This window comes from Sceloporus occidentalis, unplaced genomic scaffold (assembly GCF_023333645.1).
Source record: "Sceloporus occidentalis isolate IW3139 unplaced genomic scaffold, rSceOcc1.0.p SCAF_32, whole genome shotgun sequence".
NCBI classification, from domain to species: Eukaryota; Metazoa; Chordata; class Lepidosauria; order Squamata; family Phrynosomatidae; genus Sceloporus; species Sceloporus occidentalis.
Window position 1 is genome coordinate 5,491,689 of NW_028317012.1, and position 15,142 is coordinate 5,506,830.

A 15,142-nucleotide genomic window follows, 5' to 3' on the forward strand; every position below is an offset into this window, starting at 1 on the left:
CCCCCATTAACTAAAGGAGGTTGATGATTGTTCATTTCTATGTATCTCTCTCTCTCTCTTCCATCCCCTGCTGTTGGGTGGAAGAGGTCCATCTTATATAATTTGTACCCAAAGGTACAACCTGTAAAAAAAAAAAAAAGATTCATCTTACTTTTAAGTTTCCATCCAGCTATGATTTACAAAACCCTTGGTCCAAAATATTGGGCCCAAAGAAAAAAGTTAGTGAGTTTTTTGTAAAATCAAAAGCAACTCACAAGTTAATGAATTTCTAGGTCACCTGCTTTTTAAAAAAAACTCCTATACATGCAAGTTCTTTCTATTTTTTCCTAGTGCATATAAGAGTTGGATTTGTGGAGAAAGAAAGGCGCTTCGCAATTCACTTTCTCCATGAATCTGTCTGCAAAATTCTCCGCCTCTTTAAGTACTTCCACAAAGGGGCAGCGCCATGGCGACAGTCTTCCTTCCATTCCTCCATTGGGGAGAGGGTGTGCGACTTTTACGAAAGTGCTTTGGGGAAGTCTGAACGGTGGGGAGAAACGGACGATGAACAAAAAGAGGCAAGGAAAGAAACAGAGCTGTGGAAAAAGGGACTGGCACATGGAAGGGATTGCTGAATAAGGTAGAGAGACAGTTAGGGAGTTCTGAACAGGAGCACAATATGCAGGGAAGGTATCCCAAGTTACAAACTGGCAGGGTTAACCGAGGTCAGGGATCACAGAGAAGAAGCGAGTAGTTAACAATCCAAGGTCAGAGGCACCAGCGAGGCAGCAAACTGTTAAACAATCCACGATCAGGGACACCAGAGAGGCAGCAAAATAGTTAAACAATCCATGGTCAGGGATACCAGAGTGGCAGCAAAATAGTTAAACAATCCACGATCAAAACAAGTATTATCAGGAAAGAAAACGGTAGGTACTGAACACAGAGCACCAAGCAACGAGCATCCACCTTTTAAATGTTCTCGGGGGTTTTGGTCAAGTTGTGATGTCACCAGGGGGCGTGCCTGAGCAGCCACTTCTTACGCCGTGGAGGAAGGAACCGCCGGTGTGTGAGCGCCTGCAGCCGGCATGGAGCCCATGAAGTAAGGGGGACAGGGCTCTGTGCACGGGAGGCGAGGATTTTCAGGCGAGGTGCTGCACTTTGGTGCATGACAGGTACCCTCCCAAAGCAGGACCTCCGGGCACGCATAGGTCCAGGTCTTTCTGGAAGCATGTGCATCTTTGGCAAACTCCCAGGACCTGTCCATGGCTTCATAACATTTCCAATGGATGAAATACTGTAATTGTCCCCAATATATATCCTGGGGTCTAAAATTTCTTCTACCTCAAGTTCCTCTACGGGTTCAGGAGGAGGATTATGTTTGCCTGGAAACGGATTCTAAATCAATGGTTTCAATAGGGACACATAAACTACTGGGTGAATCTTGATTGAGGATGGAAGGTGTAACGGGATTGCGAGAGGACTAATTATTTTACAGATCGGGAAATTACCTATGAGGCATGAACTCAATTTATTCGTGGGGCAGGACAAGTTGAGATGTTTGTTGGACCGACAGACTTTGTTCCCGATTTGATACGAAGGTGCGGGTGCCGATGTTGGTCGGCAAAAAACTTGTAACGATGTTGGGCTTGGTTGCATAGTTGCGGGTGAGGTTGCTCACGTGATCTGTAGCAGAGGGGACCATACTCAGTAGTGGGGAACATCTTGGTGGAATTATGAGTGTGATTTGTTATACAGGAACTTGACCAATGATAAAAACTGTACCCAGTCGTTCTAGAGGTACGTGGTTAAACTCCCTAAATACTCTGGCGCCGGCCAACTCTTCTTGTTCGTCTTCGTCTTTGTAGGGAAAAAAATCTTTCTATTCCACAAATGTTCGTTTTTTTTGCCGTTTTTTGTAGAAGGGGTTAATACGGGGGGGTTGCCGTTATTTGTAGAAAGGGGTTAATACGGGGTTAACACGGTATGCCCTACGCAGCAACTTTGGCTCCAGGATTTTAAAGGTCCGTACGAGCGACTCTATTGGTCGTTGGCAGGAAGCTCCTCTGCTATCGGTTGATGGCAGACGAGCCCCCTGCTGGCGACCAACAGAGTTGCTCGTACAGACTTTCAAAATCCTGGTGCCGCAACTCGGTCTCCCAGCTCCAAGAGTTACAAGTCCGTACGAACGACCAATAGAGTTGCTCGTACAGACCTTTAACTCTTGGAGTGGGGAGACCATGGTCTCCCCAGGCCAAGTTCCTCCATCAGGAGTTAAAGGGCCGTGCAAGCGACTCTATTGGTTGATGCCAGAGAAGGCCCCTGCAGGTGACCTATAGAGTCGCTTGTATAGCCCTTTAACTCCTGACTGGGAACTTGACTTGTTTTCCCACTCCAGGCGTTATCTACGCAGCATTGCAGGGGTTAACGGGAGCGGAAATCCGTAGGTTAGCCGTCAGGAGGTATAGGGCCATAAGAATGACTTTATTGGTCGCCGGTAGGGGCCTCCTCTAGGATTAACCAATTAGTAGTTGTGGAGACTCCGGAAAGGAAGCCTGGGGAAATGGGTACTACATTGAAAAAATAATACTGACCAGAATTTCACTTGAGGACAGGAGGAACTCAGTAGGGTCTTTCTGGACCTCCCTCTGCTGAGTGGTCGCAATTATTGCAATCAGCAATGCAGGACTATTGAGCCCTGCTTGTACATCACAGTGTGATCAGCAGAAACAGATAAGGAGGACGAGTGGGAGAAAAATAGTTTATACCCCTTCCAAAAATATGTAAACATAATTAGGGGGGAAAATGAAATACAAAGTTTAAAAAAGCTAATAATGACTTGGAGCCATCCAATCAATCTCAAGCCATGAGCCTATGATTAAGAGCCATGTGGCTCGAAACATGTTAGGCCAGATCCCTACTCCCTGCTGTGTGTCCCCCTCTCCATTGTTAGTAATAAGTCCTTTTGTATCCGGATTTCGGAGGTGTCGTTTGGACTATTTTCTGTTTTGCGATCTTTTTTCCCACAGCGTCGGATCATTTATCTCCACATCTTTGTGTTTGCATTTTTTGGTTTGGACGCCAGATCCTAAGATCAAGTAAGCCTGCTTCCTGTATTCAGAGCAGTACATATCATTTTATACAGCCTACTACTGTTGCTTTTTTTCCAGGAGGTTTTGTTTATGATGGGTGTGAGGTGTGATAGGAGTGTTGGTATAAATCCAACCTGATCCGGGTGAACCTGGTATGACATACTTGGTGCAAGACAAACTTACCAATAACTTGGTAAGCATTTTTAAGTCACAATTCAAGGAGATGGGTCTATAATTAGAATGCACGTGCTCCTTTTGTTTCTTAGGTATTATTACAATGTTGTAATTGTTGGATTTATGCCAAGGAGGCAAGCATTTGAAAATATAGTAGTCATTTCATAGCTAGTGTTGCGGTCGTGGCCTGTTTTATGCAAAATTATGTTACTATTTAATACACAATTTTGACAAAACACATCTAACAATACAGTACATTGATTTGATTCAAGAATACCAAGAGACGTTATGATATATAATGCTATACTTTATTAATACCTATGGTCAACAATTATATTCTACTAAACTTTAGAGAGGATCAGCATACCAAATGGCTTCTTTGTTCTTTGTTCATATAGAATACTTTAAGGGAATCTTTCAGTAGTTGTTCTCTAATTTTAGTTACAATACTACACACTAAACTAGCCCTAGCTTCTTGGCACTTAACTAGCCCAAGATGGAAGAGCAGTTTACTTTTTCTCTGGCACACTTTCACAGCTACCCATACTTCTGCCATGCTGCTTCCTTCTCCTCCTTCCAGACTATTCTGCTCCTCTCCTCTTCCTGGAGTTCCTGATATCCCATGCTTCCTGGTGTAGCCCACATGGCTTTTCATGTAGGCAGCCATTATCCATGGTCTTAGATAAACAACAGATGTACACATCATCACTCACTCACTTCTAGTGCTACCTGTGGTAGAGGTAATGCACTTCTCAAACAATAGAAATAATTGGTAATGTATGCCGCAGTTAGAGGAGTGGTTTATCCAAAGCGAGATACAGATATTGCGTCTGTGACGTGAATCACTAATAATGGACGACATAATCCATGTCCACTAGAGCTAGGTAGGTTTTTTTTGTTTTACTTTGTTACAGCTACAGTTTCCTATGATCTTTTGAATGTGCTACAATCAGTTTATTCTGAGTTTAGAGACAATCTGCTTCTTCCTGGAGCACCTTTCCAACCATTTTTTATCCTGGACAGAACTTGACATAGCTGCCCACTTTTTCTTTTGTGCTCTTTCACTGGGACAACTAATGCAAGCAAGTCCAAATTTTTCCATAGTTAAAACTTTAATAAACTTGATATCATATGGGGATATGTACTGCTAAACTGAATTTTGGTTTGACAATCAACCTTTCCGGTATCTGTTATTTGAGGGTAAATATCTCTCCAGGCATACATTGACTTTTATCACCTCAAATATATCCCCCTCTTACAATGGATTTAGAAAGTATAGAATTTTGTGAAACTGTAGAGTTAATTGCGTTAAAATGGATCTCTTCCCAAGGCTGTATCTTTTTTTCATGCTTAGCTCATCTATTTGGCCCTATCTGACTTTCAATCCCTACAACAGACTATAATGGTTTTATTTGGTTTAACAAATGAAGAGTTTCTAAGGAGTGTATGTATTGTACTAAAACTACAGTGGGATTAAGGAATTAAAGGAGATTGAGGTGCCCAAATCCAGGTTTGGTACTTTACTGTTGTGGAAGGATGAGATGGGTCGCATTAGAATCAGGAATGATGGGTTCCATGCTACCACAATTTTTATTTGGATTCCTAGGCATTGCAGACTCCCTCTCAGGACCCAGTGTCTGCTAATATTTAATTTGCTTAACCCCTTGATGACAGGGGCTATATTTTACTACAAGACCAGAGCAATTTTCATTTTTTTACCATGACTTTCTTCAAACAGTAATGAACCCCTTTCTCAATAAGTTTACCCATACAAATGATATATATGGTTTTTTTCAAAATGAATGAATTGTCGCCCCCCCCTTTGGGGAAAACTGGGAAAGTTATTTTCCTAGATTAAAGCAATTAGGGATACCTCTGAAAGGTTGCACTTGGTTGATGTATCTTATTTTTAACATTTTACGCAATATATACTAGAATAATTTACTACATTATGCTTTTTAATTTTATCCACAGTTTTTCATGTAACACATAGGTTTGCAATCCTGACACTTTGTTCTTTATCTTTACTACAACTATGCATTTACAGTTTTATGCTGTAGAGGTTTTGCATTAATTTACCAGATTCCCAGATGAGATTTGTAGATTTTGTCTTGATGTTCTCAATGAAATACAGTGTGATTCTTATGTAATGTACTCTAGTGCATTTTAAGTTTTTTTTAACACATGGTTATCAATATATTTGATGGAATGTGCTCTAGGCACAAATCTGAGGCCAAAGTGACATCATATGATAAAATCCAGAGGAATGTGGAACCTTATACTTCCTTGTTGTGCTAGATAATTAATCAACTGGCAGGTCTCTAACTAATTTATGCATAATGTTCAACAGACAACAAATAGGATACGCATCTGGCCATCTGAGTATCTTGGCTATTTTTCTTTCATATTTGATATACAGCTAGTTATTGGCTACATCTGCACTAGATAAAGGGAACTGACACAAGAGTATCCATGCTGCTTCCTGCCTGTTGATAAGTAGTATATATGTAAAACACTTAATGAAGCAAATTGTTTGAAATCTAATAAACAAATCACTAGTCTTTGCTTATTCTCATTTTTATGGGATATAGTAATATAGTCTGGGTGATATGCTTTGTTATCATGTTTCTGTGTAAAATCTAGAATTATATGTAAATTATATATGTAGTATGTTTTAGAATTATTTTAAACCTGCATTTTGTTTACATTATTAGATTATGACAGGATATTATCTCAAATGTGCATTATCATTTTTTACTATGTATTTAGTTAAATACAAAATATTTTTATTGCTTTACCCTGATGTGGTACTTATTTATATTTAAAAAAAACCTTGGTATATTAAAGTTTTATATTTTTTTCTGCTACATTTAGTTATCATGTCAAACTCATATTAAAGTCTATAGGTAAATCAATGGTCCATTTGCTAATATTGACACATATAACCATAATTTCTTTCTTCAGGTGACAATATAGTATAAGACTTAGTTGCTCTTATTTGTTTCTTGTTGTGTTACAACAATCCAAAATGTATAATCTCTCATAGATTTGTCTACTGTATTAAAATATAAGCATAGATTTGAGATAAATGCTGTTCCAAAACAGTACCTTTTACCACATTGCACTGATTAAAATGGCTGATCCCATTAAATGTTCAAGAATTTTTGGCGCCAAAATCAGATTTTTATATAATGTAGACCCCAATATCTATGTCAGAATCATTGATTACCTTTGTGGTTACATGGGATGTGCCTTAACTTTCACACTTTTGCATATAGCACTCGGCTTTCTTTGCCTTATGTTGTATATTTTCTATGTGTGTTTCCATCCTATATATATAAATATATATAAAGAAAAAGCATTTGGCTTTTCTGTTCTTCCTTTCTTTCCTATATCCAATTCTCACTTTCCTGTCTTTGTTGTATCATTTCTTATCTGATCTCTTACTTAAACGCTTCTGTTCTTCTTGTTCTCTTCCAAATGCTTTTTCTTTTTCTCAATGAAACCAAAACTTAAAAAGCCATATCTCTCTCTTTTTGTTTCTGTTTTTTTTTTTATTTGGCATCTCCCCCCCCCCAACCCCAGTCCCTTTCTCGTCCTACCTCCCTTACCCTAACCGACCTTTCCCATCCTTTCCATGAATGGGGCGAGATGCCTGTCACAAATTAAAAAAAATAATAACCCATTCCCTTTAACCCAAACTTTTAAATTGTGGCATTTAAAAACTAAAACAACTTCAGAAAACTTCTTTTTTAGTTTTCTTTTAATTTATTTTTGTGAAGTTACTCTAAACTTGTCGTTTATTCGTTTTTTTTCTTTCTTTCTTCCTTTATTCTCCCCACCCTCACTCTGTTCTGATTTTACTCCCTTTCCCCAAATCTGAAGTTCCAGCACATCTGACGTTAAGCAACCAAGGTACGAATTTAATCCACTTTTTCTTTTCTTTCCTTATCCTTTGATTTTCTTTTACTATCCTTAGCCCTTCATTCTGCCTATTTTCTTTTTTTTTTAAACTTTTCATCACTCCATTTTACATTCTTCTACATTCTCTGTTTTCTCCATGTGTGTGTCTCATGCATCATTGGTTTCAATCATTTCCATTTTCATATTTATTCATTGGGAGAATAAACAGACAACTTGTAAATGTCTTTTATTGAGATTTCTGTTCTTTTTCAGTGTGGTCCTTTTTTCTTCACATGACAATTAATCTGTATTTTCTCTCCTTCTGTCTTATCTGTGACGCCTTATTTAGCCATGGTTTTCTTTCTCTTCTGTACTTTTACTACCCACTTTTCTCTCTATGCCTCTTCATCCTTGTTTCAAAAATGATGCATTAGATCAAACTAGTTTTGGTATAAGAACATGGTAATAAAAATTATTTTATGGCTGTTGTTTTAAATACAACATAGAAATGAAAACAGTATATAAGATAGCACTTTTTAAATATAAAATTAAAAGTAAAAGTGATATTAAAAATAAACACTCATATAATTGATTTAAACCTCTTGAATCCTGGGATTCTTGGTATATTTTATTAGGCTAAACAACAAAATGAGAACTTTTTTGGAGAGGCATAATAATTGACTAAATGCACCTGACTTTTCACCCTGCAGTTGCTGCAACATTTTAAATCCTTGTGACTTGTTTGAAAACAGAATAAAATTTGTCACCAGGGAGGAAGACCAGGCGTGTGCCTTAAAAGTGCATTTTAGTGGATTTGGTTATATATATATATATATATATATATATATATAAATAACTTAAAGGGACACTCCAGTTATTATTTGCACTTTAACGCATACAAAAGCTGCACGGTCCCTTTGTGATGTATCTCTTGCAAACGATTCTAAAGCACCCCTCAAATGCATTTTAACCTTTCCCTGCCCCCAAGCTATATGATGTGCCGGAGGTGTGTTCGCCAGGAAATAACTAAAACCAAAAATGAAATTAATATAACTGCACATGCATTAAGATAAAAAATCAAGGACAGATTAACAATGTTGTAAATCTAACACATTAAAAATATAGTCTAGATTTTATTTAATAAATACTTGGAAAATACATAATTTAGTATAAGGAAAGGTACATTCCCCAAGACCATATTTGGTCAGTGATAACATAATACTGTTAAAAACAAGGTGGTTATGTTTAATTTAGTTGAAAGTCATTCTTGTAGACCACCTCAAACCCATGCCAGGAGCATTCCAACATTGTGTTGCCACTAATCAGTAGATTTTGTGTTTTATACAACTACTAGTGCAGAATAATGATTAATCTATAGTCCATTGTGGATATAATATATATAACAATATAAACTCTGAATGAGTATACATTCCTTATATATATATATATATATATATATATATAAATAAATAGGGTTTTATGTATACATATATTATAACATTTTAAGGGATCTGCTGTTTTCTCTCTTCCTCTATTCTCTTTTCCCTTCTTGTACCGTCATCTTTATTGTTTTTTTTCACATGCACGCAGTTGCAGACTCACACAACTGTTTAGTTATAAGCATGCATGTGTTTTGATGCATGGTGTCATTTGTGGGATATTCCTTTATCTATTCATTCAACACATTACTGGTTTCTCCATCGTGTGCTCTTTGTTTGCATGAATTGCTCTGCTAGCCCTTGCTTCCAGAGAGAGGGCTTAACACATACAAACCCAGAGAATACCATGACTGTTGTATATTTTTATAGGAATCAAATGTTAGTGTGTATGTGTGATTGCATCTATGTGCTGCTGTTTGGTTGTGTCATTGTACATATGCCAATTTGTCTCAGTAACCTTTGTTTTAAACCTTGCATTGCGTATATGTATGTCTTATATGTTATGTGGAATGTGTTGGCTATTGTATTCCAGTCTGCTTTGAGATATGTTATAACTTGTGTTTTTGTTGATAGATTTTTCTTATATTTTCCCTTTATGTTGAAATGAGTGTTTATAAAACATAGTTCTGAATGTAATATATTATATATAAAAATACTTATAGATGCCATTTGCCCCTACATTGTGTTCTGTGGTGGTACAGTATCCATGATAACATGTATGTTTTGGATACTAAGGTAGTTATGAAAAAAGAGTCTTTCTTCTGGATATCCAACTGACAATCTAATATGTCCTACAGTAGGAAACGATATGGTAATTAATTCAGTAATGGTTTGAAAATTCTTCCTTAGATTCGGAGAATTAATAGCTTGGATGTGGAATGGAAATAGGGATTTAGTGCCATATGTTGAATGAGCCTATGGCATTTATATTTATAAGTGCATTTCACTGTAGTGACATTTTTTGTGTGCTTTTCTTCCTGCAGTATTGTGAATGCCGTTGTGCTGAGGAAAATGTCTGAATGTGACACTTTCATAAACTGTTATCTTGTGTTGTAATATTTTCTAGTAACAAAAAATATAATATGCATATTTTGTTTCTGTAAAAAAGATTGTGGATAAACAAGCTTTGTATGTACTTTGTTCTATAGGAGTATAGAGGAACATATGGGCCCAAGCTGGACCAATTATTGTACAGAAGTTTATTTTTTCCTTCCATTTCACCAAAAAAAAATGTATCTCTTATGTCTACAGATGCATTAATCTTTGAAATTAACACAACTATACGCATTTGGTACAGACTAGAATATTCATTTACAAGTTATGTCTGTTTTTGTGATGTTTGCTAACATGATGAATACAGCAAATTTGAATCAATGAATTACACACTATACAGCGTCTGCACATCTTTTCTAGCTAGAGAAACTTGCTAGTGCTAGCCCATCATAACAAATAATGAGGCGAGGGAGTTAAAATTGCAACTGTCCTGCTAACTTTCCCTTTAGTGAGGTCATTACATAGTTAAGTATATGGTAAAGAGAAGGACAAAAACAAGTCTTAATAGTAAGTAGTACTTTAAGTGCAAAGTTTGCCAGCGGAAATAGTACAAAAGGACAGCATGATCACAAAATATTGATGGAAAACTAATGCAGTCATGGTTGTTCTTAATGATATATCATAAACTGTAAAATTTTATAATAATTATAGCAAAATTTAAACATACATAGTTAAATACACAACTGCTTTTTTTCTGAAGACTTATTATTATCTTCTACAGTCAAAAATAATACTGAATTACATTTTATAATAAGAATAATTAATCGAGTTAAAGAAAATATAATCAGACAATTCAGCCGTGTTATGACATTATACATATAAAAATATAGTTAAGCATCAGTTAATAATTAATCCAAAACAGGGGCGTACCTAGAGTATTTGGCACCTGGGGCGGATCCTGTATGTGGCACCCCCCCACACACACACTTTAAAACTGCATAGCTTCTACTGTTATATACCGGCGCAGACACTGAAGGTGGTACAGCATAACACTTACTGTTATCATTATATACTGAGGCAGACATTGACAGTGGTACAGCATAACACTTATCACTATATACTGAGGCAGAAATTGACGGTGGTACAGCATAACACCTATCACTATATAGTGAGACAGACATTGACGGTGGTACAGCATAACACCTACCACTATATACTGAGGCAGACAATGACGGTGGTACAGCGTAATCCCTATCACTATACATTGAGCCAGACATTGACAATAGTGCAGCATAACTCCTATCACTATATACTAAGCCAAACATTGATGTGGTGTAGGCCTACCACTTCATTAGTAGTAGGGATGCACCGAAACAAATTCTGGACTGAAACCGAAAATGCAGCATTTACCTGGCTGAAACCGAATATGACCCCCCCCACACCATAAAAAAAAAAATCTAACACTTTTATTTAAAGTAAGTAACACACCAAAATAGGACAAAACATTTAAATAACAATATTAATATATATATATATATATATATATATATGAGTGTTAACAGCAATCACATTCCTATCATGCCCAGACATACCCAGATTCCAGGATGTACCGGCAGACTTGGCATGATAGGAGTATGATTGCCCTATCTACCCCTTCTCACTCCCTTTTGTGCTACCTACCCCTTCTCACTCCCTTCTCCCTATCTACCCCTGTCAGGATCAAGGTGAGGAACCCGATATGCAGGAAAACCCAGCAAAGTCCAGATCAAACCAAAGGTTTGATAGCGTAGCCGGTAACAAGCCAAAGGTTCAGGATAGGAGATAGCAGCGTAGTCGGTAACAAGCCAAAGGTTCAGGGTAGGAGAAAGCAGCGTAGTCGGTATCAAAAGCCAAAGGGTTAATAACAGGGCTCAGGAGAGAACAACAATGTAGCTCTTAACAGCACAATAACTGAGCACTGAATGATTCTCAGTGCTCATTTTTAAAGCTACCACCAGAGGTCGCCCTTCCCCCTGAACGTGCTGACGGTGGTGTGTGTTCCCCGCCCTCTCCATTCAGGAGTGAATAAGGAGAGGTGGGAGCATGCGCGCTCGCTCTTTGAGACCGGCACTGTGGCAGGAGCAGTGAGAGCAGCGGTGTGGGAGCTGGTACCCGCAGTCAGCGGGTACTCAGGTGAGTCACTGCGTTGTGGGTTTCTTCGTGGACCCTGACAACCCCCTATCCCCCCGTCTCTCTCCCTTCTCCCTATCTACCCCCTCCTAACTATCTACCCTCTCCCCCTTTGAAGTTCACTTACCTTTCAGGAGTCCTGCGGTGGGGGTGCAAGGCCTCTGTCTCCCAGCTCTGCCACTGTATGGAACAGCATAGAGTGATGGGAGTTATGATGTACCAGAGCATAATTATATAATGAAAAATACATTGGAAATGGTACAGCATAACACCCATCACTCTCACACACTTACCAATCCGCACATATACCAATCCACACATATACTAATCCACACACATACCAATCCACACACCAATCCAGACATACACCAATCCACACATATACCAATCCACACATACCAATCCACACATATACCAATCCACACATACTAATCCACACATACTAATCCACACATACTAATCCGCACATATACCAATCCACACACATACCAATCCACACACATACCAATCCACACACATACCAATCCACACATATACCAATCCACATGCATACCAATCCACACGCATACCAATCCACACATACACCAATCCAGACATATACCAATCCAGACATATACTAATCCACACATACCAATCCACACATATACCAATCCACACATATACCAATCCACACATACCAATCCACACATACCAATCCACACATATACTAATCCACACATATACTAATCCACACATACACCAATCCACACATATACCAATCCACACACATACCAATCCACACATACCAATCCACACACATACCAATCCACACACATACCAATCCACACACATACCAATCCACTCATATACCAATCCACTCATATACCAATCCACACATCCTAATCCACACATATATCAATCCACTCTCACACACTGAATGCTTTCCTACCTTTCCTCTTTTCTCCTTACAGCTTCTTTTCCTCCTCTTCGCTCCTCTTCTTCAGTTCTTCTGTCTTCTTCCGGTTCAGTGGGTGCGGCTTCACAACAAATCCCGGCGCACAGCAGCTGTTGCCGCGCAGATCGCAAGAGAGCGGTCTCGGAGGTCTTTAACAGACCTCCGGCTCCCTTGAGTGATTTTAAGCCGGGTTCAACACTTGAACCCGGCTTAAAATCACTCAAGGAAGCCGGAGGTCTGTTAAAGACCTCCGACACCGCTCCCTTGCGAGCCTTCTCCTCCAGCGGCGGACATTACTGTCCGTCTCTGGAGGGGTGCCGGCAAGTTGGCACCCCCCTGATGAGCGGCACCCGGTGCGGACCGCCCCCCCCCCCGCCCCCCGCTAGGTATGCTACTGATCCAAAATAAATAATAACATAACATTAAACTAATGAGAAAATAAAATTAGTATAGATTCACTAATCTGTGAGTGTTTGTGAGGTTATGTCCGTGCCTCTGAGTTTAATTTTGTAAGCTCCAGGCCCAACTGCTACATTAACATTAAAGAAAAAAATTATAATAATATAATATAAAAAAATGCCATATTCTTCTCCCACCCAGTGTGTATTGGGGTAAAAAAATAACCCTGGGCCTATATAGGCCTATTTGTATTCTGCCTCTGCTAATGGGGATGAGAGGCTGAATAATGTTCCCGTTACTTAAGGGGATGGGGTTTACCCGTTGGGTGCTTATGAGGGTGGCAACCAAAGGGCGTCACTTGTAGAAAAGTAAAGATAATTTACCTTTTTAAGGGCCTATCCAGTAATGATCGCTGAAGCCCTGGTTCTTAAATTTTCATGGTAAGAAGCCTTCTGAAAATATAAAAAAGCCTGACTCAATCTCCTACAAAAATAAAAAAAACTAAAGAAATCCATCTTTACCTGATGGCAGTGGTTTGAAATATTGCTTCTGCATGTATGAGAGTGTACTTATATACTCTTGTGCACCTGAGGCCCCAGTATTAGAAGAGTTTTTATTTTTATGATTTATCCCTCCATGGTCCAAGAGTGGCTTAGACAGACACAGTGCATTACAAATCATTGGCTGCTCAGCAGGGCTACATTTTCTTTCTACAATTCTTTGTTATTCACCACATCGAGTATGTTTTTCAGGACACGTATCATTTCTGCATATTGCTGACCAACTCAGGTAAAGTGCTGCCCTGTGGTATGTGGGATGTATAGAAGGGAACCAATTAGATATACATCCCCATTCTACAGGGCAGCCCTTTACCTGGACTGGTCAGCAATATGTAAAAATTATGTGTCCTGGAAAACATGGCCAATGTGGTTACCCTACCCAGAGGCAGTTACAGCACAATTCAGTCTGGGATTAGAAAACCCCGGGCACTAGCATCCACAGAAATTTTATTTAAGGGGACAGGAAGGTAAACACAAACAAGGCCAGGGCCGGCCCAAGACATAATGCTGCCTGGGGCAAAGTTTAAAATGCCGCCCCCCCCGTTATCTACCCTTCCTCTGCCACCCCCCCCATTATCTACCCTTCCTCTCCCTCCCTCCCTATTATCTACCCTTCCTCTCCCTCCCTCCCTATTATCTACCCTTCCTCTCCCTCCATATTATCTACCCTACCCCCCCCCCTTGTACTTACCTTTAAGCAGTCCTGCGGCGAGTCTCCCTGCTTGGTCTCGGTGCCGGCTTGTAATGCTGAGCACCGGAAATGACGTAATTTTCCGGCGCTCAGCATTACAAGCCGGCACTGAGACCGAGCTAGAGGGCTCGCAGAGGAGAGAGAGGGGCGCCGAGCAGGTACTGACAACTTGGTAAGCGAAAACCACTCGGCGCACTCTCTCTCTTCTGCTTAAAAAAAAAAACAGGGACTTTTATGATATTACATTCTAAATAAATAGACATTAATACCGTATTTGCTCGATTATAAGACGAGGTTTTTTTCAGAGCAAATGCTCTGAAAAATACCCCTCGTCTTATAATCGGGGTCGTCTTATAATCAGACCTCAAAGTCTGACTATGAGACGACTAAGATCCAGATCCCCCGCAGCTGCAGGGGATCTGGATCCTCCTGTCTCAACCCCCTCACTTACCGGTACTTCAGAGTCCCCGGTGTGCAGCCGATTCGCGTAGACAACTTCCGCTGCAGCCGGAAGGAGGTGTGGCTAGCAGCGTGGGTTGTCTGCGTGCTTCGCGCAGACCTTCCCCGGCTGTCAAAGATCAGAGTTCCGGCACCGGCGCGGGGAACTCTGATCTCTGACAGCTGGATAGAATGCAATGTCATAAAAGTCCAGGTGTAATGGTCCGGTGTCCCAATACTTTGTCCATATATATAATTATATAAATATACAGATATGCTTAATATGTCCAACCACATGCATATAGAGATATCCTCTCTGAAAGTCATACAGACTGACTTCCATAAAAACAGAACCCAGCTCCTACATGCTA

At 39.5% G+C, this 15,142-nt stretch overlaps 1 protein-coding gene across 1 annotated transcript in view; it reads left to right on the forward strand.

The window, feature by feature from the left end:
* Positions 1-15,142, forward strand: part of LOC149298590 (neurexin-2-like) — a 229,574-nt gene that overhangs the window by 12,638 nt on the left and 201,794 nt on the right. The window contains exon 2 of the mRNA XM_089487401.1: positions 7,137-7,160. Coding sequence (XP_089343527.1) covers positions 7,137-7,160 — 24 coding nt within the window. The remainder of the gene's footprint in view (positions 1-7,136; positions 7,161-15,142) is intronic.